Below are 23,388 nucleotides of genomic sequence, written 5' to 3' on the forward strand. Positions count from 1 at the left end.
GACTTTTATTCAAGATTAACCACATATAACATGTAAAAATCAGAGGGTACTCGAAATATCCGGCTCAAAGGCCCAACATCCGGGCACTTGGTATGGCCGAAATGTTTTCACCGGAACATTCTAGGAGAGTGAAAAATGACCTACATTTCATTTCTTTCTGATGTTTTCTGGCAAAAAAACGTACGCTTAGTATTCGAGGAAACAATATATTACACGGTAAGTCAAGAAAAATAAATCACGTTCGATAGTTCGTGGAAAAACTACACTGACGTTCAGAACGCGGATAACTTCAGAAGTGATGAGGGAAAGTTGCGATAGTTGACATAATTACCATGGAAGCGAAACTTAAAATGTCTGAAATGTTATCGGGTTCATGCTATTGCTTCCTTACAAAATTATCACTGATGAATTTAGCATATTGATTGGGAAATACGACAAGCTTCTTGTGTTAGATCGATATAAATCATAATAGAAAAATAATGCTCTGTTCTGACAAATAATGAACAAGCCGTCAACTCGCCTTGTTGAAACATGCACGGATCCCCATGTATATGAGGCACCGAACAAGACTGTCTGTGTCCACGAGGCATAGTTCTTTTAGGTGGATATATATGTACATTGTGGTAGCATTTACTTAATATTCTGTCTTAATTTCGAAAAAGGTTTGAAAGTTCATATTATTTAACTCGGATTGAACGAGGAATTTTGACATTTACGAGTTACTTCCCCTTAGTCAAAATTTAACACATGCACCTCTCCATGCACTTCGTAAACAAACTTATGCCAGTGATTCGTCAGATTTTATTTCATTGTTCATCATCGTTATCAAACTTTTATGGTTGAATATTTTTGGTTGTCACCTTGAAATTGCTGTCATCTGATCTGGTTTGATTTGGAGATAACAAATCACATGTACAAATATAGAATCCTAAATGTGTCTGAAATTTCTTAGTTTTTAGCTTGCACATAAAATTATTGTACTGATCGTGACTACTGTCTTTTCAGAAGAGCATTATTTAGACTATCACAGAAACAAATTACATGCAGAGAGATTATAATTGAATTGGAATGCATTTTCTGATTGTCTGAAGATATGACATTTTTGTCTTGTAATTTTGTATTAAGGAAAAATCTTTATGACACTATTTGCAAAAAAAAAAAAAAAGATATTGTAAAAGTACACTTTCCAAAAAAAAATATAAAAAAAAAATAGTGATATTTGAATATCTTTTTGCGTTAATACTATTGTGAACCTACGGCAGTTCAGCTTTATTTTTAAAAACACTGTAAAAGATACATGTAAAAATTTTGTATTAAGATTATATAATTGTATATGTTTAGCATTGGTCAGTTTAATTTCATTAAAAGTAGATAGAACTCAATGCTGTCACTTTTGGTAAAATATATCTGCTTCTTCATGGTTGCAGTCGCCCACCTTTAGTTTTAGATATTCACTGCGGACTAGATTACTCTGTGAATTGATTTTGTTGTATCAGGTATTTAGGTTTTTATGGCTGGCAAGTACTTTGGTCATATTGGCAGACAGCCAAAAATAAATCAATGAACATTACATATGTCTTTTAACAAGTACATGTACATTGTACAAACAGATTATAATTTTAAATGGCCTTGAAATTGTCTGACATTTTGTACACTTAAATGACTTTTTAGCAATTCACCATATTAGCTTCTAAGACAATTTCAAAATTCTGATTTGACAGCTTAGTTTGTTTTTTTTCTGCAGAATGTAGCATCTTGGATCCCATATTGGAACTGTTTCTAAGGGGCTCTAGCTTTCCTTTTTTTGAAATTTGGGAGGTGGGGGTTGAAGGATAGGGGTCTGCATGTAACAATTTAATTCCCAGATGTTGATGTTTTCTTTTGGTATAATTTTTTATTTAGGATTATGTGCCTATGGTATATGGTTTGTTTTGCAATCAGAAATAAATTAAGCAATCCTTTACACATTAACATATAAGTTATATTTCCTATCTCAGACTGACCACATGGAAAACCCAGGTACAATGTACTCGAGTGACGAGGGCAGTGATAATGAGGGGATGGACGTGGCTGGGAGAAACAACAGTGCCCTCTGTTTAGCAGGCAAATCACTGCTCAAACCAAAGCTTGACTCAATCTTCGCTGAGGTGGAGAAAAACCTGCCGTCCATTGATTTTGATTTGTCTGATGTAAGTTTCGTGATAAAGTGTGGATTTCAATATCAAAAGTGGTCCTGTCCCTTTACATATCAACACATACTGTTTCAAATCTTGAGGATTATTTGGAGTAAGTTTTATTGCAAAGAAACTTTGTCAAATATATCCTCTCTTTTCACATTACCACCAAACTTTGCAATTGTAAAAAAATTTTTGGTGAAAAGTTTGTGTTACATATACAGGCCTTGACTTAAAATGACTGGTGACAGTGTTGGATTCATTTTGTTGATGTGGTGTGTTTTTCCGTTGTAGGTGAGCTCTGACAGTGAGGAACCTGTCATTTTCCAGCGACATTTGATTAAGACATACATAGATGATGATGACAAGGATTTTGATACAAGTCTTAATGAAGAATCACTTTCTGAGCTCCTTCATTCATCTCGTGATAATATGTCTCTTAACTCCAACACAGTCGAAGATGGTGAACTTGGTAGTTCAATATCTCAGCCTGTGTATGATAATGATCTTGCTCTTCAGATCCAGAAATCAAACAAGGCAACGACTTCCACAGGTAAACTCAGGGCCTAGATATCTTATTTTGTTCACAATGTTGAAATAATAATGTCATGATTTTGAATTCTAATAAAAGAGATAGTATTTCACTTTAAACCTCAGGGCCTTGATATCATATTATATTCACAATGCTAAAAGGATCCAGGGGTCTAGGGATAGTGTCAGACTTTACAATTTATTTTTAAGGCATTAGATGGACTTCAGAATTACCCTAACACAAACCAAATCTAGAAAGGCCCCAAACTTGTCCTTTCAGCTTCTGGTCATGTTACAACTGCTAGAGTTAAAATAAGGCATTGTCAGGCCCTTAAGCCATTTACTAAACCTAGTATGATCAAACGATCACAGATACAGACTGTTCCATCCCACTAAGGGGGATAAAGGTCACCCTCTCACGTCGCTTAAACACTGACGTTCGCCAGCGAGATGATACCTGGACACAGGAGGTGTCACGGAAAGGGAAAATCTGTCAATCAATCAATTAATCAATTGATAATACCATGGTTCTAAATTTCATTGAAAGACGTATCATTTTGTGTTTACATTACAAAAATGATAATATCATGGTTTTAGATTATGGAAAAAGAGATAGTGTTCCACTTTAACGTCAGTAGCCAATGCCTTATCTGTTTATTGAATGAAATTAATCTTTTAAATGTCTTGAAATTTAGAAGGAATTTTTACAATTTGACACATTTGCTTAAATGCCCATGTAGAAATGTCCATCAGTGTAATATTGTTTCTCAAATTTATAGGTACTAGTACCACCAGCTGGACGGAGGTAGTTATAGAGGCAAGAGAGGATGCCGCCAAATTTTCCGAACGTCCACAGGTTAAGATGCAGAACTGGTTGGAAGAATCAGACCAACCAATTCCAGATCTCTCGGACGCTTTAAGCATGATAGAGAGTGAGATGATGCGTCGAGTGGAAAGTCAAGAAAATCTGTTTGACATCAATTCATTCACAGAAAAGGATGACAGTGATGAAAATATAGAAAAACATGAAAAAGAATCTAACAAGGAGAATGCTAAAAAGACAACTAATCATAAATCTGGTGATCCAAAAGTAGATAGATATCTGCAGCAGGAACTTCGCAGAGATCAAGAACGGGAGATTGTGTCCAACATGGTGTCATCTCAGCCCCTCAAACTCAATATGGGCTCTCTTGGCAGTCTGGATATTGGTTAGTAAACTTTTTTGTGACACATCTTGATATTTACAAACTTGAAATTCAAGTTATTTTCTCTAAAGATTTCAAAATGTATATATCTGTTCAATAGAGCCATTACCTTGAATATGATGTTTAAGTTATAGTGTGAGTTAAATTATGATAAGGTACTTATATTAAATGTGATAAGCTATAATTGATAAGATGTTTAACTCTTTAATGTTCCATAAATACAATTAAAAAGACCACATGAATCAGATATCTTCATTAGTCTAACATACAAAACAAAATCAGTACAGAATTAGTGGCATGGATATATTTTTTCATCTAGGAGAGAGCTATTTTAAGGTTTGAAAACATATATAACTTTTATCCGACCTGATCTCTGCCAGACATACATATTTTTTATCTGTCCTGATCTCTGCCAGACATACATATTTTTTATCTGACATGATCTCTGCCAGACATACATATTTTTTATCTGTCCTGATCTCTGCCAGACATACATAACTTTTATCTGACCTGATCTCTGCCAGACATACATATTTTTTATCTGTCATGATCTCTGCCAGACATACATATTTTTTATCTGTCATGAACTCTGCCAGACATACATATTTTTTATCTGTCATGAACTCTGCCAGACATACATATTTTTTATCTGACCTGATCTCTGCCAGACATACATATTTTTTATCTGTCATGATCTCTGCCAGACATACATAACTTTTATCTGACCTGATCTCTGCCAGACATACATAACTTTTATCTGACCTGATCTCTGCCAGACATACATATTTTTTATCTGTCCTGATCTCTGCCAGACATACATAACTTTTATCTGTCCTGATCTCTGCCAGACATACATATTTTTTATCTGTCCTGATCTCTGCCAGACATACATATTTTTTATCTGTCCTGATCTCTGCCAGACATACATAGTTTTTATCTGTCATGAACTCTGCCAGACATACATATTTTTTATCTGTCATGAACTCTGCCAGACATACATATTTTTTATCTGACCTGATCTCTGCCAGACATACATATTTTTTATCTGTCCTGATCTCTGCCAGACATACATAGTTTTTATCTGTCATGAACTCTGCCAGACATACATAACTTTTATCTGTCCTGATCTGTGCCAGACATACATATTTTTAATCTGTCCTGATCTCTGCCAGACATACATAGTTTTTATCTGTCCTGATCTCTGCCAGACATACATATTTTTTATCTGTCCTGATCTCTGCCAGACATACATATTTTTTATCTGTCATGAACTCTGCCAGACATACATATTTTTTATCCGGCCTGATCTCTGCCAGACATACCTATTTTTTATCTGTCCTGATCTCTGCCAGACATACATATTTTTTATCTGTCCTGATCTCTGCCAGACATACATATTTTTTATCTGTCATGATCTTTGCCGGACATACATATTTTTTATCTGTCCTGATCTCTGCCAGACATACATAACTTTTATCTGTCCTGATCTCTGCCAGACATACATATTTTTTATCTGTCATGATCTTTGCCGGACATACATATTTTTTATCTGACCTGATCTCTGCCAGACATACATAACTTTTATCTGACCTGATCTCTGCCAGACATACATAACTTTTATCTGACCTGATCTCTGCCAGACATACATATTTTTTATCTGTCATGATCTCTGCCAGACATACATATTTTTTATCTGACCTGATCTCTGCCAGACATACATATTTTTTATCTGTCATGATCTTTGCCGGACATACATATTTTTTATCTGACCTGATCTCTGCCAGACATACATATTTTTTATCTGACCTGATCTCTGCCAGACATACATATTTTTTATCTGACCTGATCTCTGCCAGACATACATATTTTTTATCTGTCATGATCTTTGCCGGACATACATATTTTTTATCTGACCTGATCTCTGCCAGACATACATATTTTTTATCTGTCATGATCTTTGCCAGACATACATATTTTTTATCTGACCTGATCTCTGCCAGACATACATATTTTTTATCTGTCATGATCTTTGCCGGACATACATATTTTTTATCTGACCTGATCTCTGCCAGACATACATATTTTTTATCTGTCATCATCTCTGCCAGACATACATATTTTTTATCTGACCTGATCTTTGCCAGTCATACATATTTTTTATCTGACCTGATCTTTGCCAGTCATACATATTTTTTATCTTTCATGATCTCTGCCAGGCATACATAACTTTTATCTGACCTGATCTCTGCCAGACATACATATTTTTTATCTGACCTGATCTCTGTCAGACATACATAATTTTTATCTGTCATCATCTCTGCCAGACATACATATTTTTTATCTGACCTGATCTTTGCCAGTCATACATATTTTTTATCTGACCTGATCTTTGCCAGTCATACATATTTTTTATCTGTCATGATCTCTGCCAGACATACATATATACATATTTTTTATCTGTCATGATCTCTGCCAGACATACATATTTTTTATCTGTCATGATCTCTGCCAGGCATACATAACTTTTATCTGACCTGATCTCTGCCAGACATACATATTTTTATCTGTCATGATCTCTGTCAGACATACATATTTTTTATCTGTCATGATCTCTGCCAGACATACATAACTTTTATCTGACCTGATCTCTGCCAGGCATACATATTTTTTATCTGACCTGATCTTTGCCGGACATACATATTTTTTATCTGACCTGATCTTTGCCGGACATACATATTTTTTATCTGTCATGATCTCTGCCAGACATACATATTTTTTATCTGACCTGATCTTTGCCAGTCATACATATTTTTTATCTGTCATGATCTCTGCCAGACATACATATTTTTTATCTGTCATGAACTCTGCCAAATATGTAATCTGACCTGATCTGTTCTTGACATGTATTTTTTTTTCCAGACATGGTCTTGGGCAATATGAATGAGGAGAACCAGCTTGCGATTCCCATCATTCAGGAGGTGTGGCCAGAAGCCAATCGTATCGAGTCTGTCTTTGCTGCAGGGGAAGGATCAAATAAAACAGGTGTGTTCACATCAGTCTGAATTAAAACTTTCAAAATAGAACTACATATTTATGTAATTAGTACCTTTTTGTAGATGTGGATATTTTACTGTTACACCACCTTAATATTTCCATGTATGTGTTGCAGAATCATCCATCTGCCTGTCCTTTACTGAATTTTTTTTCGAAAACCTAGTATTCGCTTAAAAATATCGCTTGATTCTTTGTATGTTCTGGTTTTTATAGGGTCTTTGTAGTATAGCTGCTTTTCTAACAACAAACTTCTGAAATATTTGTGACAGCAGAGTGAAAAGGAAGTAGAATTTTAGCTGAACATTCTTAACCTGCTGACACAATAAAGTGAAAAGATGTATTTTCATTGTCATTAGAATATAAAATGTCAGACAGAATGCGATAAAAAAAAAAAAAGCTTTAACAGAATCTTTAAACATGAAATGTGTAATGATATCTTTACTGAGGTTGTAGTGATCCATTAATCAATATCAGTAGATTTCACTGGACATCAACTTATTGTTGGTCAACCTCAAAGAAAGCAGAGGGGTGGAGACACATCATCCCTCTGTTGTTGAAGATCGTTGAAATACGTCTGGGAAAGGCCATGGATACAATAAGTATACAGAGTCCTCACTAAAAATCGTAAAATGAAATTCCCAGAGTGACGACTCACTGGAGAGAATTGGACCTTATGCTGGTGAAACTGTTCACTGTTTCTACACACTGATTGTTTTTGTATAATACTTTTCAGAATGTTGGCTTTTTGTTGACTTTGCTAACTTTAAGCACTTTTTTTACTTCAGAAACAAATGAGAACAAGACACTGATTGAGAGACTTGCCCTGATGTCGATGGAAGAGTCAGGAATTGACCTCACCGATGTTGACCCCAACACCGGGGCCCACAAGGGAAAATCAACAAGAGACAGCCCTGTGGAACCCGACAATGACCAACGGCAGATAGAAGGAGAAGTGAAGGACAGGTGGGGTCGCTCTGTTAAACGCCCTCCGACCCCAGACAGTGCTGACAAGGATGACATGAGGAAAGAAACAAGTGGTATATTTTTTCCCTACATCTACCCTTTTTCCAGTTAATCCCTTAACAGAGATTTTCTGATATCCTATTGATGTATCTAAACAAAATTCTTTAAAGAGCATTGGTAAAGATTCTCAAAACTAGCTTCGATGTTTACTGAATAGCCAAAGATATCATAATATTTACATGATCTGTGATAGAAGTTATATATATATATATTACTTCACAGCATTTATGTATTAATGGCACTTGAAGCACTGATTAGAAGAAGCAACTAAACATATGTAAGTTGAACTTCGACCCTAGTTATATTGTTTTTGTGTTATCAGTCCTCATTCATGGAGCAACTGTGTTAAAATGCTATGAATATGATTGCACATGACAAGATTTTCTGAATCAGAAAAGGGTTCATTGACTTGAAAGGCTGCTTCATAATATAACTGTAAAGTAGTTGTTCCTATGTACATTGTATATGGAGTTGTCATTGTGATGTAGATTTGGTGGAGCCTGTTAAGAAGACTTCGTCCTGTGGTACAAACACAGCAGACACTGGGAATCAGCCTCCCAAGATCATCATTCCACGTGTCAAACCAAAAGGTAGAATTGAAAGTCTGTAACTGGTATGTAAGTTCCTGGACAGTCCAAAGACGTTTTAGGTTATCTGACGCGAAGGGTCAAGATGACCTATTTATATCATGCATTTGTCCATTGTCGTGTACTGTGCACTATGCATCATACATACACTTCTTAGATCACTTGAGATGAAGTCTTAGTGTGGCCTTTTGTGTCATGCGTCGTACATCAGTGAACAATTCAACATTTTTGACTTCATCTCTGAAACCCTGTAATCCCTGACCTAAAATGAACCAAAATGTTGAATTATACTGTCCTCACCCCACAGGGCCAAAAAGGATCAAATTGATTCAGATCTCCAAACTCTTCTCAACACCCAGATATGGTAGAATCAAGTACTCTTAATGGATGGAAGCATTTTAAGGTACTTTACCAAAATTGTGAATTTCATGGCCCCGTTATCTCAAATTTCCCTGTAGGGAGGAGGTAGATTTACCATAGTTTATACAGGAAAAATACACTTTTGAGCATAATCTGTTTAATTTCATTTGGAAACATTTCAACTTTGGTTAGAATTTTGAGGGAAAGATGACGGCACCATGGCATGCCAATATTGATCCTATCTGACCCCAAACGGCTGATGGCCGGGGCCAAAAGTGGTCAGATTGTCTCAAATTTCAAAAATCTTCTTCTCAACACCCATATATGGTAGAATCAATTGCTCTTTAAGCATGGAAGTATCTTAGGGTGCTTTGATTACCAGAATGGGTCTCACATTTCTTCCTGGTGAGGAGGTTAACTCTACTGTAATTTTTATGGAAAAATTGCATTTTTGAGCATAACACTGATTATTTCCCAATGGAAATAACTTTTGTAAGAATTATTAGTATAGGATGACAGTTGTGATGGTATGCAGGTATTGACACTGGCTTTCTATCATCAATGTCACAATTTCTTTTTCATGACACTTGAAAGCTACTTAACCTTTAACATATATAACCAATATTGCTTATCTCAGGTGAGACAATAAAAAGATGAGGAATTTATCATTTATGAAAAAAAATTTCGTTGATTTGATAAATCTATATGCAAGTGCCGGCTTGTCCTGTACTGACGGAATTTTGAAAGGACTCAAAGAATTTCTAGAAATACCTAAATTTTACGTTGTTGGGTACAATATTTCTAGCAATAAAGTCGAAAAGGAGTTAATGTGAAAAAAGATTGTAGATTTATCACTTCCTCACCCTGCAGAATGTTGTTTGAATTTACAAGTTCAAGGATCAGAGTTTTAATGATGACAAGGAGGAAATGTAAAATTCAGTAGACATGAATGTATTAAATGAAATGTTAGTTAACACTGGTGAACGACAAGTGTCTTTGATAAGTTATTGTTTTTAACATTATTAAATTCTTCTTAGATGCAGACACGTCTCCAAAGAAGCAGGAGCCTGACACAGTTTTCCTGGACCTGAGAAACTTTGACAAGACACGACAAGAACAGCAGGAGAATATAGAGAGAGTGCAAAGGATTTTAAAAATCAGACCGGAGCAAAATGGGTAAGAATCATCAGGTTGTTTCTCCTGTCTCTCGGCTAGTGTTAAAAAGTAATGTCTCACTACGTAACTGTAGACAGTCTTATACAGAAAATATTTTTTTCTGTTATTTATTAAATTGTCAGTCTTGGAAAAGAGTTTGAAGTTGTGTATTTCCTGGCAATGTTGTTGGAAAAATATTGTGATGATCAAAATTTCCTGGGTAAGGTTTGTGTTTTATAATCAGAAAGTGTGATTTTTCTCTCACACACTTCACAGGTTGATTCTGTTTTTGCTAGGGAAAGAATAAATCTGTCTCGCCTGTGGTAGGGAAAAGACAACTGACATGTTCTATAACACTACACACAATTGGGTCGTATTATAATCTTATATTGAGTTAACCACGTTACAAGAGGATAACATCATCAATTTTAACACACATCTCACGGCCCTTTGATGATGGGGCAATGTATATAGCTCTTGATGATAACTTCAGATAGGTTATGGACTTTATTTGTGGGTTTGTGAGAGAAATAATCAAACACAGGTCTGTTCCATGGACAAGGATGTTTCAACCATCATGTAATAGTTTAGTTGCCCACCTCTCATCAAGTGGGCTGCTGTGGCCAAATGCTCAAGGTATCTGATGTCTCTTTCACTAGCCCTCCACCTCTGGTTACAGGTTTGAGGCCTACAACAAGTGTTGTGTTCAGACCAGCTAACCTCATACACTCAGGATAAAAGTTTCACTGTGCATTGAACAGATCCATGGAAGATTGTACTACTATTTTAATTGAATAAGTTTTTTGAACCCCCTTCTATGTCTTATACATGTGCCTTCAATTGTAATTTGTTACAGAGACTCGAGTGATGAGGATGAAGTGAGCGTTGACTGTTGGAGGGACGTCAGAAATAAAATAAAGACAAATCTTTCCTCTAAGGGTGTGTCTACTGAGGTCCTACCTGATAAACCCCAGCTCTCCAGGTAATTCCTACAAAGTCTTATATAAGAAAAGTGTCCTTCGTTAGGAACCCAAGATTCCACTTTGTTTCACTCCAGATCATGACCAGTGTTATACTCATTGTTTGGTGTCTTTATTTCAATGTCCGTTCTATAAGTTTCCAAGTACTTATATCTTGTTTCTTAAATCAGTAGTAAATGTGATTAAAACTCCAATCACTTTCATCTTATGTCAATCTAATTTCTCTCTAGAACTTACAAGGATGCCCGACAACCCCAGAGAGTTATCAACATGATTCCCCAGACACAGGGGCAGGGAGACAACCTCCCAGTCCCAACCCCAGGGGCACAAGATGCTGAGGCAGAGGTTAGGAGGAAAGCAGAGCAGGAAGAAAAAGAGAAGCGTAAAAAGATGGAAGAGGCCAAGTATGTTGTGAAAATTGTATCCTTCTGAAAAATTCGTCTGCTTAGTAAATCTTTTCAAATGTAAAAATTGTGTTTTCTGATGAATGAGGATTTCTTTGTAGTAATATTTTAAATGAGTGTTTTCGAAATCTGACATTAGGAGAAATACTGTGTACTGTGTCTATTACAGTATTAAAGTATTAAACCAAACTTTAAAGTAACATTATAGCTAGCACTGAGAGATACCTACTGCCTGCCGTTGGTTTAAAAAGATAATGGGGCATGACTATGGAAAACTCATCAGGTACTTGTTTGTGAAAGATAGAATTTTTTTATGGCAAAACTGATTTTTTTATTTAAGAATTCAAAATGTTCCTGCAAGGGCATCATTTGTTTTTTGCTCCTTTTTTTCGTAGAAAACTGCGAGAACAGAGAGAGTCTGAGCGACAGGCAAGAGTGCGTCTGTGTAATCGTCTAAACGCTCTTCGACCACAGGCTTCTGTCAGCGGGAAACAGGACTCAGCTGAGACTACACCAGTAGTGTTTGATATTGTAAGTGTAGTGTTACGTAAAGGAAAATTATGACATGCACATTCTGTGAGAACAAAGATTTCTGATTCTTGCAGGTCTGCAGGAAATATGATCATTATTGAGAAACAATGTCCGATAACAGTCTGAGTATAGACAGAGATCAGATTATGTAATCTATTTATTTAATTACTAGGAGCTAACAATGTTAACAGTGTTTATTTCACACAGTCTTAAATCATCAAAAGTCTTAGATACATTTTATAGATTTTGTGACTAATTTCCCGTGAAAGGAGATTTCACTGACTGTTGCATGTGTGAAAGTTGAGGGATGGAGATTGTTAATTTGTTCAATGATGTATAAGATATTTTTGTTTAGTAATTTAATCTAAGATACCTCCTATGATAACTAGGATGTTTCGTATGAGCCTGCCCCTCGCAGTCTGCCTACAATCATGCAGCCTGACCAGGAATGTCTACTGCTGACAGTACACTTGTCCAGCAATGGCGAAATTATCCTGCACCGCGGCAAAAATAAAAGTGTTGATACAGGTAGGTGGTGGTGACCTGATAAAAATAACGAGGCCTGAAAGTGTTGAAATTTGTCAGCTCACTCACAGAGTTGAGTCTAGTATGTTCTTGTCTATTGTAATGGTTCTTCACTCTCTCCAACATGTCACTTTTCCCTGGATGTTCTGGATTTCTCCTACAGTAAGACCCACACATGAACTTCTATCCAGGCCAATAAGAGTGATTAAGTTGGAATAAGTTTTGCAGTCTATTCACTTGAAATGTCCTTGCCTAAGACTTAGAGAGTTGACTTTCTAGGGCTGTTACACAGGATTAAACGTGTTGACACTGGTAGATTATTAAAGTCACTTAAGACATCTTTATGAAATGTGTTCGGTTGATCACATCAGGATAAGACATTGGCCAAAACGGTTTTATAGAATTTATGTCTGAAAAACCAATATTCATATTGGTCTTTGAAGTACAAAAAGTTTGCAGAAGTATAAATTTTAAATGTAAATTAAAAATTTATATTTTGTACAATAAAAATCTTCACTATGAAATGATATAAACTGTATGATAAGTTAATGTACAGTAGAGTGCTTTATTTCCAGTTTCATTCTGAAAAATTAATTTTTGAATTGCTGTAAAAATCCTGTTTTATAATCAAATGATCTTATGTATTATTGGTTTATTGTACGTAAAGGTATTGGATTGTCGGCCAGCTACACGGTTTTGTTGACATGGCTGATGTCCTTTGTACCTGACAACTATAACTTTCTCCAGCCACAAGTTGCCAAGGAAGATGAGGGCGGAGTCCAGTTTTTGGTCCCGCCCTTCTATGTGGTGGGCTTACAACAGCTTTGGCTTGATGAACAGCATGCTCTGGTGGTTGCTGTGACACCCACACAACAATTCCGTCACAAACATATCAAACACAAGAAGTCAAAGGTAAGTAAGAGGTATACATGTTATGTAGAGAAGGTTAGATGTCAGTTAAGAAATTTCATGTTAAAAACTATCAATTAATGAAAATAAAATCTTATAATCATCAACAAGAATATTGAATTTACAGAAGTATCATACATTTGTTTCTAGGTTTTGGACTTCAAGAATTATATTCTTTTTTGAACAGGTCAAAGATGAAGTAAAGGATAGCTCACCATTTCAACAACATCTTGCCAAATTTCTGTCTACCAACACCCTCCATACAGTTTGTCCCTGGTTACAGGATCTGGTATCTGGGGAAGTGCCATCATCACAGGTCGATCCTGCAACGGGAAGTCCCTCCTACATTTACCGTCCTCCGCTACCAAACATTACCAACAAACCATTGTCAACATTTATACAGATCAACCCTGACCACAGTGCTGCACAGAAAGTGTTCAACACTTCCGTCGGCTTCTTCTTCCAGACTGTAGACAGTGACGACTCTAGTGCTGATCTGATTATAAACGATAGTGGTGTGAATTATGATACACAGAATACAATGTCTCTTATTTATAAAAAGATTTTCCAGGATCCACGTGCCACTATGGGAATATTCAATCGAGTGTTACAAGAAGGCCTTGACCTGGCTGGTGTACGTTTATTATATCCAACCCCTGAGTTGCTCAACCTTGCCTCTGGTAAACCTTCCATGCCTACTGACAATTCTGAGGCTAAGTCAGATCTGGAAATGCTCAACAACATTGGACCTGTATTGGCTGTGTCTATCAGAGGAACATTTGGTCGGACAATTTGGCTGGATGCTGTTGGTCCCTCGGACCCATCCCTGGCCCGACGGACTGACCCAAACTCTTTGTGTGCATTGTATGGCGGAAGTTCACGGGATGAGTGTTTGTTGTTTTGTCCGAGGAATCAGAACCGTGTACACATCGAGCTTACACGCTGGTTTGGAGGTCGAGTGCCACCAGGTGGTGTTATAGATGTGGGAACACCGTACACCAAAAAGGATCATCATCGGAGTGGTAGTCCCAAAGGACGAAAAGGGAGAAAGGTCACATTTAATGAATTTAGGGAACGGGACGATAAACCTGTGGTTGTGCCAAGCAGACGACCTCCGGCAACATTGACCGCTACAACGAGAAGTGATATCTTCCTGGTCATGTCACCAACTGTTGGACCACGGTGTATAGGTATTGTAATGGCCACCTGTCAGCGCCGTGGATACCAGGTACGGGGCATCAGGCGATCTAGATTAACAACGAAGAAGGCTAGTTCTCTAGGTAAGTGTTTCTATGAAGTTGACACCATCAGACTCAAAAATCGACTAAAACCATGAAGGCTTAGTCTGTCACTTAGTGTATCTTTATAGTCACCACAATCAGACTTTGACTGTCACGATGTAGATAAGAATGTGGGTTAGTTACTCTGTAGTCATCATCATCAGATCAAAACATTGACTGTCAACGTGAAGACTTAGTCTGTGGGTTAGTTTCTCTGTAGTCACCACCATCAGATCCAAAACTTGACTGTTGCGATGTAGACTAAGTCTGAGGGTTAGAGTTTCTCTGTAGTCACCACTCTCAGGCCCAAAATCATTTAAATTGGCAGTGAGCTGTTAAAGAATACAACTTTTTACCACTAAAATTACGCAGCTCATCAATATCGCTTAAAATTTAAAGTCTTCCATTTGCTCCAAAATATTACATTTGAGTGAAAGTAGTTATCATTCACCTCCAACCCATAGAGTATAGAATCAGACAACATGTATCATGTAAAAAATACATAAATACAAAAATACAAACTAAAAATATTGTCTGAAATATTGTAAATTTTCAGATATATCTTGATTCTAATGATAACTCAACAACTTACTTTAAGTTGCCGTTTTTGATGTACAAGTGTAGTTGAATCCACTTCCTAGTATAGAGTTCAGAAAAACCGTTTTCATGAAAAAAAAAAAAATGTAACTAACTAGTTTCTGAATCTACTGTATCTTCAGCAAATATGCCCACTTCTTTATTATTACAGAATATCATTGATTTTTAATAATAAGCTAAAAGTAGCTTACAAATAAGTGCCCCCCCCCTCCCCCCTCTTAAATTTAATACTAACTTTTATCCAAGGGTGTTGGGGGGCTTATTTGAGGATTGATAATGTACAGAGCATTCGTGAAATCACGGAATCTGATTGATCATGGCAAATTATGACATACAGATGTATATGTGGTATGAGGTTGGTATTGATTTTTACGTGTATTGTCTGTATTTTTGTCGAGACAGGTAAAGCAGGATTATCAAGTGTAAAATGGAAACAACTTAAAGGCAGGAGAGATCTGTTTATATAAAGAATACATGGTCAATGTCTTAAAACATAGGCTGTATTTTGGCGAGGGTGAAGAGCAAAAATGTAACTTTTATTTTAAGACACTGACCATGTATTCCATCTATACTGTAGTATTGATTGGAAATCAGACAATCAAATGTTCAACAATTATGAATTTTGTAGTTTAAACTTTGTTTACTAGACATTGACGTGATGCTGAACTTTTGCCTGTTGATGTTAGTTGCTCCATGTGGAAATACAGCTCCAAACTTAAATGGATATGACAGGACTATGAACTGATCATATCAACATATAAAATGGTTTATTTCAACAGTTATTTATATTGTTTAACACAATAGTTAAGTAGAACAATGCTGAAATACAGCAGCTTTCCAACACTGCCGAATACAGCAAAAATATATGTAGCAGATGTATTCCAACAATGGCAGTGCCAGTTACAAAATTGAAATGTGTAATACAAATTCTCTATTGATTTAATAGGTATTGGGAGTGAGGCAGTGCCAATCTTCTGTCCTGGAACTCAGACTGTAGAAGGTGTGGAAGGGGCAGACTTTGTAACAGTCTTGTGTCCTCAGGAGAGAAACCAGGAGGCCCTACTGCCCTGTACACTACTGTTGCTGGAGAAAGAAAATGCTGCCCATCATGCAGCTAGTCTGATAGAGGCCTGCATGGTACAGCTCACATTACAGGGAGTTATGGGTAAGTCTGATAGAGGCCTGCATGGTACAGCTCACATTACAGGGAGTTATGGGTAAGTCTGATAGAGGCCTGCATGGTACAGCTCACATTACAGGGAGTTATGGGTAAGTCTGATAGAGGCCTGCATGGTACAGCTCACATTATGGGTAAGTCTGATAGAGGCCTGCATGGTACAGCTCACATTACAGGGAGTTATGGGTAAGTCTGATAGAGGCCTGCATGGTACAGCTCACATTACAGGGAGTTATGGGTAAGTCTGATAGAGGCCTGCATGGTACAGCTCACATTACAGGGAGTTATGGGTAAGTCTGATAGAGGCCTGCATGGTACAGCTCACATTACAGGGAGTTATGGGTAAGTCTGATAGAGGCCTGCATGGTACAGCTCACATTACAGGGAGTTATCGGTAAGTTTGTAAATTTTAGGCTTGCAAGAGTAAGTATCTATAAGGAGTTAAGTGTGTATCAATTAGACACATTAACGGTGAACTGTGTATCAATAAAACAGGAGTTGACTAGCTATAAGACACATTAGGAGTTGACTGTATATCAATAAGACACATTAGGAGTTGACTGTATATCAATAAGACACATTAGGAGTGGACCGTGTTTATCAATAAGACACATTAAGAGTTGACTTTAACTCTACTTCTTACCTTATACACTGTAGGTACTATACAGAAAACTGTGGACTTTCCAATCAACTCTAAACAGCTGTTTCACGCAGCACGGTTCTCTGATGGACTTCAGGCTGTTCTTGGAGGAGAACTCAGCAAGGTGAGGACATTTATAGGTGTTTCTGAAAACTGTCTGGTTTAGACAGAAAAGGAAGCTTGTGGTGAATGTTTTAATGCCTATTATTGTTGTAAACTGGTCTTGTATAACAGTTTAAATGGTCCTTATGTGGTACCTCATGTTCTCTCCTGTCCAGATATAACATTTATTATCATTAACATGAAACATATCAGTATTTTGTTTGTAATACAGTTTTACTAATTTGATATTAGGGTTATTATGCATTAGATTGTCTCGTTAATTACACAAAGCCGTAGAAATTCTATCTAATTCTGTTCTGAAGTTATAGTTAATTGGTACGAGGCTTTGAAAACAGATCCATAAAAAGAGGCACATCAGTTTTACTGATATTAAATCTGATCTTGCTGGATTTTATTTATTTGCAGTGTGTGGACTACGAGATCAGTGTAAACCCTAGCTTTGTTGTACCTAAACTCTACACTAATCCCGAGGTAGAGGAGGTTGTGGTCCTCCTTATACTGGGTCACAGTAACCTGAAGAGTAATGGTCTGCTTGTTGGTAAGTTTATATAAAACATAGAGCAAACTAGATTTACATCAGGTATAAAAAAAGATAGTGATAAACATTAATCTGTTCTGAACACATGAAGCTAGTTTCCTGTAGTACAAACCAAAACTTGTATGTCCCAATCAGGTGAAGATATTGTGTATATTTTTTGCTGTGAATATGGATACCTAAAGGTAGGTTGATTTAGAAAGACCTAAAAGACGAGACCAAAAAGACCATCACTATATTGATATCACCTGAATTTATTTTTTTTTAACAGTTCAGCGGTTTTCTTGATAAAACATTTTCCAAAGTCCATGTGAAGAACAGATCCAATGCGAGACATATAAATTCTCTCACTCTTAGAATGTACGATGAGACATGACAATAGTTGAAGCATTCTGAGTTACACGAGATTTGTCGAGTGGTGTGTTAATTTGAGATTTTTCTCTGCAGAGTCTACCCACTTTATGCCCAATCATGTCATTTGTCCCTGAAATGTGTTGTAGGATACAGCATCTCTAAACCCCTTACTCATATCCCAGGTCTCATTAACGACAGTTTGCTTTAACTTTCTGAAATTAAGAATTAATGTCTGATGCACTTACAAAAAAAATGTCAATTCAGTTTGATTAAAAATGCGTTTTACCCTAAAGTCAGACTTTGCTCTCTAGAAGTTGTTAGATGTAGTGCTAACCTACAGAGCTATCAGAGTGTTCATGTGAAAAAGAAGATTTTCTTTGGATCACAGAAAAACTACAAGTTTGGGAAGGCGAACTGTAAGAGTTCAAGGTTACTGTTTTTTTTGTTTTGCTTGTCTTCAGGTCAGCTGCTGAACATGGTTCCGTACAGTAAGACTCCCATCAGCCTACCCTTGGCTGAGGGATTTGAGTTACTGGGAATTAAGTGGGTACCCTCACTGACCCTATCTCAGGCCAAAGAGGTTACACCATATGAAGTTGGGGACCGTCAGTGGAAGAAAAATATACATACACTTACAGATGGTAAGTATTGAAAGAGTGTAGCGGGCTTTGTAATGACACCAGTGACAATAGTATGTTTTACACCACTTCATACTAAAATTTAGGTTAAGTTATCTGATAAAATATATACAGGTCTGACCGTTTCATTTGGAGGAAAGTTTAAACATCGCTCCATGAATGATCTCCAGTTCAGTCATAATTTACATTAATTTTATGCTCCCTGAAGGTAGTGTATATAGTCTCTGCTTTGTCCGTCCATCCATCCATCATAATTTTGTCTGGAGCATTACACAAAAACTACAAGAGGTGTCAACATAAGACTTCATAGGTAGATAGGTCTCAACAAGGAGAAGAGCAGTGCACCAGAACATTCACTCTCTAATTGTCCATTGTTGTTTTTCATACTTAAATCTTTTTCCCAATCCAGGAACATAACCTGTCTGTGACAGACCTTGCTTTTTTTTGTTTCAGAACCTGCACTTATTCTAGTCCTGAGAGGAATAAATGGTTTTGAGAAATTAAACTCAGTTATCACAAACCTGTCACACAATCCACAGAATAGTCACATAGACTACTTAATGTCTCAAACACCAGAGGAGGCATACTCATTCGCCCGCTCATTCTTCACCGAACGTGAACTGTTCGCTGATCCTCAGTCAAGGTCACTCCTGCCATATCTACCAAGTATTAAACACTTCACACAAGGAAAGGACAAGGAACGGTGGGTATATTTGATAAAATAAAATTACTGCTAACTTTATAAATTATATGATCAAGATGTAAATCACAGATGTTTGTCTTCAATATAACAAAAGAGAGGAAATATCTGTCAATGGAAGTTTTCAATTTTGTTTTGTGTCCTTACAACATTACGGATTATATGAAGACCATTTATGGTGGTGCCACATTAAAGCCATTTTATCATAGGAGTCTAATTTGTTTGTCTAACGATTGATTAGCTCATCTGTAGTGTCTCAACCATTAATAATGACATAAGTGTGTTCAAAAAAATGTAACAGAAAAGTAAACGTCAAGCTATAAAGAAATTGAGGAATACAAAGGTAATTTTTTGTGTTTCATAATGAACATTATATATATAAATATTGATGTAACTCTACTTGTATAAATTTAAAGAGGGCTATCATGAGAAGTATTTTTATCATCATGCCTTTTGTTGGTAATCGTTTATGTCTGATGTATATACCATGTTTGTGTATTATATAGAGGAACAACTGTGATAAAGGAGTCCATTTTCGACCTGATGCAGCGAGGACCACAGTCATTTACAACTTTCCTTCTTATCAAACCCCGAGCTGTGCGACGGCATTTGTCAAAAATCCTCAAAAAAATAGTGCAAGAGAAATTCCACATCACAGCATTACGTTTTTGTGTTCTGGACAGAAGTCAAGCTATGTCCATACTGGAGGAGAAAGATATGGTAGGTTGATGGTAGTTATGGCAGATCGATGGTAGTGAAGGTAGGTTGATGGTAGTTATGGTAGGTTGTTGGTAGTTATGGTAGGTTGATGGTAGTTATGGCAGATCGATGGTAGTGAAGGTAGGTTGATGGTAGTTATGGTAGGTTGTTGGTAGTTATGGTAGGTTGATGGTAGTTATGGCAGATCGATGGTAGTGATGGTAGGTTGTTGGTAGTTATAGCAGATCGATGGTAGTGATGGTAGGTTGATGGTAGTTATGGCAGATCGATGGTAGTGATGGTAGGTTGTTGGTAGTTATGGCAGATCGATGGTAGTGATGGTAGGTTGATGGTAGTTATGGCAGATCAATGGTAGTGATGGTAGGTTGTTGGTAGTTATGGCAGATCGATGGTAGTGATGGTAGGTTGATGGTAGTTATAGCAGATCAATGGTAGTGATGGTAGGTTGTTGGTAGTTATGGCAGATCGATGGTAGTGATGGTAGGTTGATGGTAGTTATGGCAGATCAATGGTAGTGATGGTAGGTTAATGGCTGTTATGGTAGGTTAATGGTTGTTATGGAAGATGTTCATTGTAGTTACGGCAGATTGATGGTAATTAAGATAGGTTGATGGAAGTTATGATAGGTTGATGGTAGTTATGGTAGGTTGATGGTAGTTACAGTAAGTCAGTGGTAGTTTGTCACTTAGCAGGCCTATGTATTTTTTATAATTTTTTTCTAACTAATGATCCTCATTGCATAATTCAGATGGTAGTGGTTAGTAACATTGTTGAAGAATTAAAATCAAAATAAAATATTTGATAGATTTAGTCTTAAACATTTTTTATATTGTGTGGGATATTCATAAACGTTTGTTCCAATACAGGCCTTATGAATAGCTTCAAACCACACAGACCACATCTTGTTATACCTAGTTCTGATGATTTTATTTCCAGGATGGAGACTTGTTGGAGAAACATCTATCCTACTTAACATCTGGCCCTTGTGTATACCTAACTCTGGAACGTGAAAATGCTGTCAAGTATTTGCTAGACCTGTTGGGTCCAATGGATCCCCAAGGAGCTAGACGACAGAGTCAGTTCTACTGGAGGGGCGTGTTTGGTGTTGACCCTGTACTAAATGCTCTTCATGGTAATGTGAATCTGTACATTTCATATGTCAGATGTTTTACACTTAGTTATTCAATGAAGAAGAGTTCATTTCAGATGCATGAAAATCTGTCAGAAAAGTCTGAATTTTCTGGTGAAGTCTTATTGTATGGAATTGATCACTGAAATTGGTAATTGATCATAATTAGTAACATTTAGTGAAGAGAAAAAGAAAATTTTGAAGATTAAAAAGCATACTATGAATTTTCAGGCCAAATTTTTATAGGTATAATCACTATTATGGACATTTAACATTGACTTATCATAATGTTGATTAAGCTGGACAATGTAGATAATGCATGAGTTGTTCTATCTACAGCATCAAAAGATTACCTCACTGCGGTCGCAGAGCAGAATTGTTTCTTTCCTGAGGGCCTCTGCTGTATGCCCATGCCAAGTTTACAGCAGGATGAGGTACAGTGGATTTCATAATAACACTATTAATTTGAGGAAAAACTTAAGTTTTCTACTGTAAAGTTATATATTTTCATGGGATTCAAATGTTGTTTTACAAAATATACATATTTGTTGACACTCCATCATTTTGTGGGTATATATTCCTTGATTCAGGTTACCTGTGAATTCAGCGAAATTAAAAATCCCACAAAATTAAGGATTTTACTGTACCTTGTATTTGATATGGAATGGCTATGATGTGTTTAAAGTTTGACTTCAGAAATTCTCATATTTTCAAGTTCAGTCAAATTTAGAACTTATAACTGCCTGTCTTCACCATTCAACACAATTTAAGTAGAAATATATAAAGTATTTTAGGGAGATAAAGATCCTGAATCAGGAGAAGATAACTCCAGTTGTTTTATTTCTTATCTCATAGTCCTATTTATCACGTACCTACCATCCTGTCCATGCTATATAACACCTATTACATATTAAATAATTGCTATCACACTTGCTTAAAAAGTTACACTCAACAAAAACCTGAGTATCTAGATAAATACTATCAAAGCTTGAAATCAAATGTTTAATGTTTTAGATCAAATGTCCAGCAGAGGATACAACTATAGCAGTGAGGTTTCATGAAGAGAGAGATGTTTTGGTGCATGATAAACATAATGAAGGTGATGACAAACTCACAGGTATGTAAATTATAAGTGATTAACACAGAGCATTAAATCAATAACTTCTTGTTTACCTGTCTATCTAGTTATGTAAACATTTTAACTGATCTTACCTTTATTTCAGATTCCATGCACCAGCTGTTGCTGCAGACAACATGTATTGTGTTAAAACCTGGTCTGGTGCGGCCAAAGGGCAAGAGAAAGTGTGGATACACAGACATTATAGATGGACTCCTCACTAACGGGTATAAAACTTTATGTTGACAAAACTCTGAACAGTATCCTTATGAAAATCCTTTATCAAATTTCTCTGTCATTTTAAGATAAAAACAAAATAATTCACCTGTGTCGAGAGTTTATTTCGGAGATAATGATAAGTTACTCTTTCAGAAGTTGTTTTCATGTCCCAGGATTGAAATCGAGAGAAGAAAAATATGAGTTGTAAGGAAAATACATTATTGGATATTTCAAGTTTTCAAGCGGTTGTGTTGTCTGTGCACAGGTTTGAGATTGTTGGTGCCAGGATGTTGTGGTTCACACAGAAACAAGCAGAACACTACTTGCATGTGATACAGGCTGGCAGCTTTCAACAGGTATGTACTAAAGATCTGTAGTTAGAAATCTCATGTAGTATCAGATCAATACCTTGTAAAGAAGGACACTGTGTCTGGATTTCAACTGTTATCAGATTACGCTGACATGTGAAGAAAAATATGATAGTAGATAATTTCTCTCCATTACATCAGAAACAAGTTGTTTCCCTTTTAATCATACATTTTAATAATCAAGGTTTTGTCAATTATCTATGTCATTTTACCTTGGCCACAAAATTTGGTCATATTCTGTGACCAAATGACAAAATTCTAAATTTCAATTGATATCAGAAAAAAGTATCATTTTGGATTATCTTGATAATTGATATCAAAATATACCACAAAATATACTTGTTTATTTCAAA

The 23,388-nt window shown here is 36.4% G+C and overlaps 1 protein-coding gene across 1 annotated transcript in view; it reads left to right on the top strand.

Annotated features, from left to right (window-relative positions):
• Positions 1-139: 139 nt before the first annotated feature.
• LOC132553571 (dynein axonemal assembly factor 8-like) overlaps positions 140-23,388 on the top strand; it is a 38,402-nt gene continuing 15,153 nt past the window's right edge. Inside the window, exons 1-25 of the mRNA XM_060217825.1 lie at positions 140-216; positions 1,998-2,189; positions 2,469-2,727; positions 3,485-3,913; positions 6,830-6,952; positions 7,750-7,998; positions 8,476-8,577; positions 9,972-10,110; positions 10,946-11,071; positions 11,300-11,473; positions 11,869-12,004; positions 12,394-12,532; positions 13,197-13,441; positions 13,626-14,718; positions 16,262-16,480; positions 17,150-17,256; positions 17,661-17,793; positions 18,606-18,785; positions 19,236-19,485; positions 19,989-20,202; positions 21,139-21,334; positions 21,671-21,765; positions 22,346-22,448; positions 22,555-22,675; positions 22,933-23,023. Of these exons, the coding sequence (XP_060073808.1) occupies positions 2,007-2,189; positions 2,469-2,727; positions 3,485-3,913; positions 6,830-6,952; positions 7,750-7,998; positions 8,476-8,577; positions 9,972-10,110; positions 10,946-11,071; positions 11,300-11,473; positions 11,869-12,004; positions 12,394-12,532; positions 13,197-13,441; positions 13,626-14,718; positions 16,262-16,480; positions 17,150-17,256; positions 17,661-17,793; positions 18,606-18,785; positions 19,236-19,485; positions 19,989-20,202; positions 21,139-21,334; positions 21,671-21,765; positions 22,346-22,448; positions 22,555-22,675; positions 22,933-23,023 (5,106 nt within the window). The 5' untranslated portion in view covers positions 140-216; positions 1,998-2,006. The remainder of the gene's footprint in view (positions 217-1,997; positions 2,190-2,468; positions 2,728-3,484; positions 3,914-6,829; positions 6,953-7,749; positions 7,999-8,475; positions 8,578-9,971; positions 10,111-10,945; positions 11,072-11,299; positions 11,474-11,868; positions 12,005-12,393; positions 12,533-13,196; positions 13,442-13,625; positions 14,719-16,261; positions 16,481-17,149; positions 17,257-17,660; positions 17,794-18,605; positions 18,786-19,235; positions 19,486-19,988; positions 20,203-21,138; positions 21,335-21,670; positions 21,766-22,345; positions 22,449-22,554; positions 22,676-22,932; positions 23,024-23,388) is intronic.

This window comes from Ylistrum balloti, unplaced genomic scaffold (genome assembly GCF_031769215.1).
Source record: "Ylistrum balloti isolate Yb309-2 unplaced genomic scaffold, AGI_CSIRO_Ybal_v1 Utg370336, whole genome shotgun sequence".
Classification (NCBI taxonomy): Eukaryota; Metazoa; Mollusca; class Bivalvia; order Pectinida; family Pectinidae; genus Ylistrum; species Ylistrum balloti.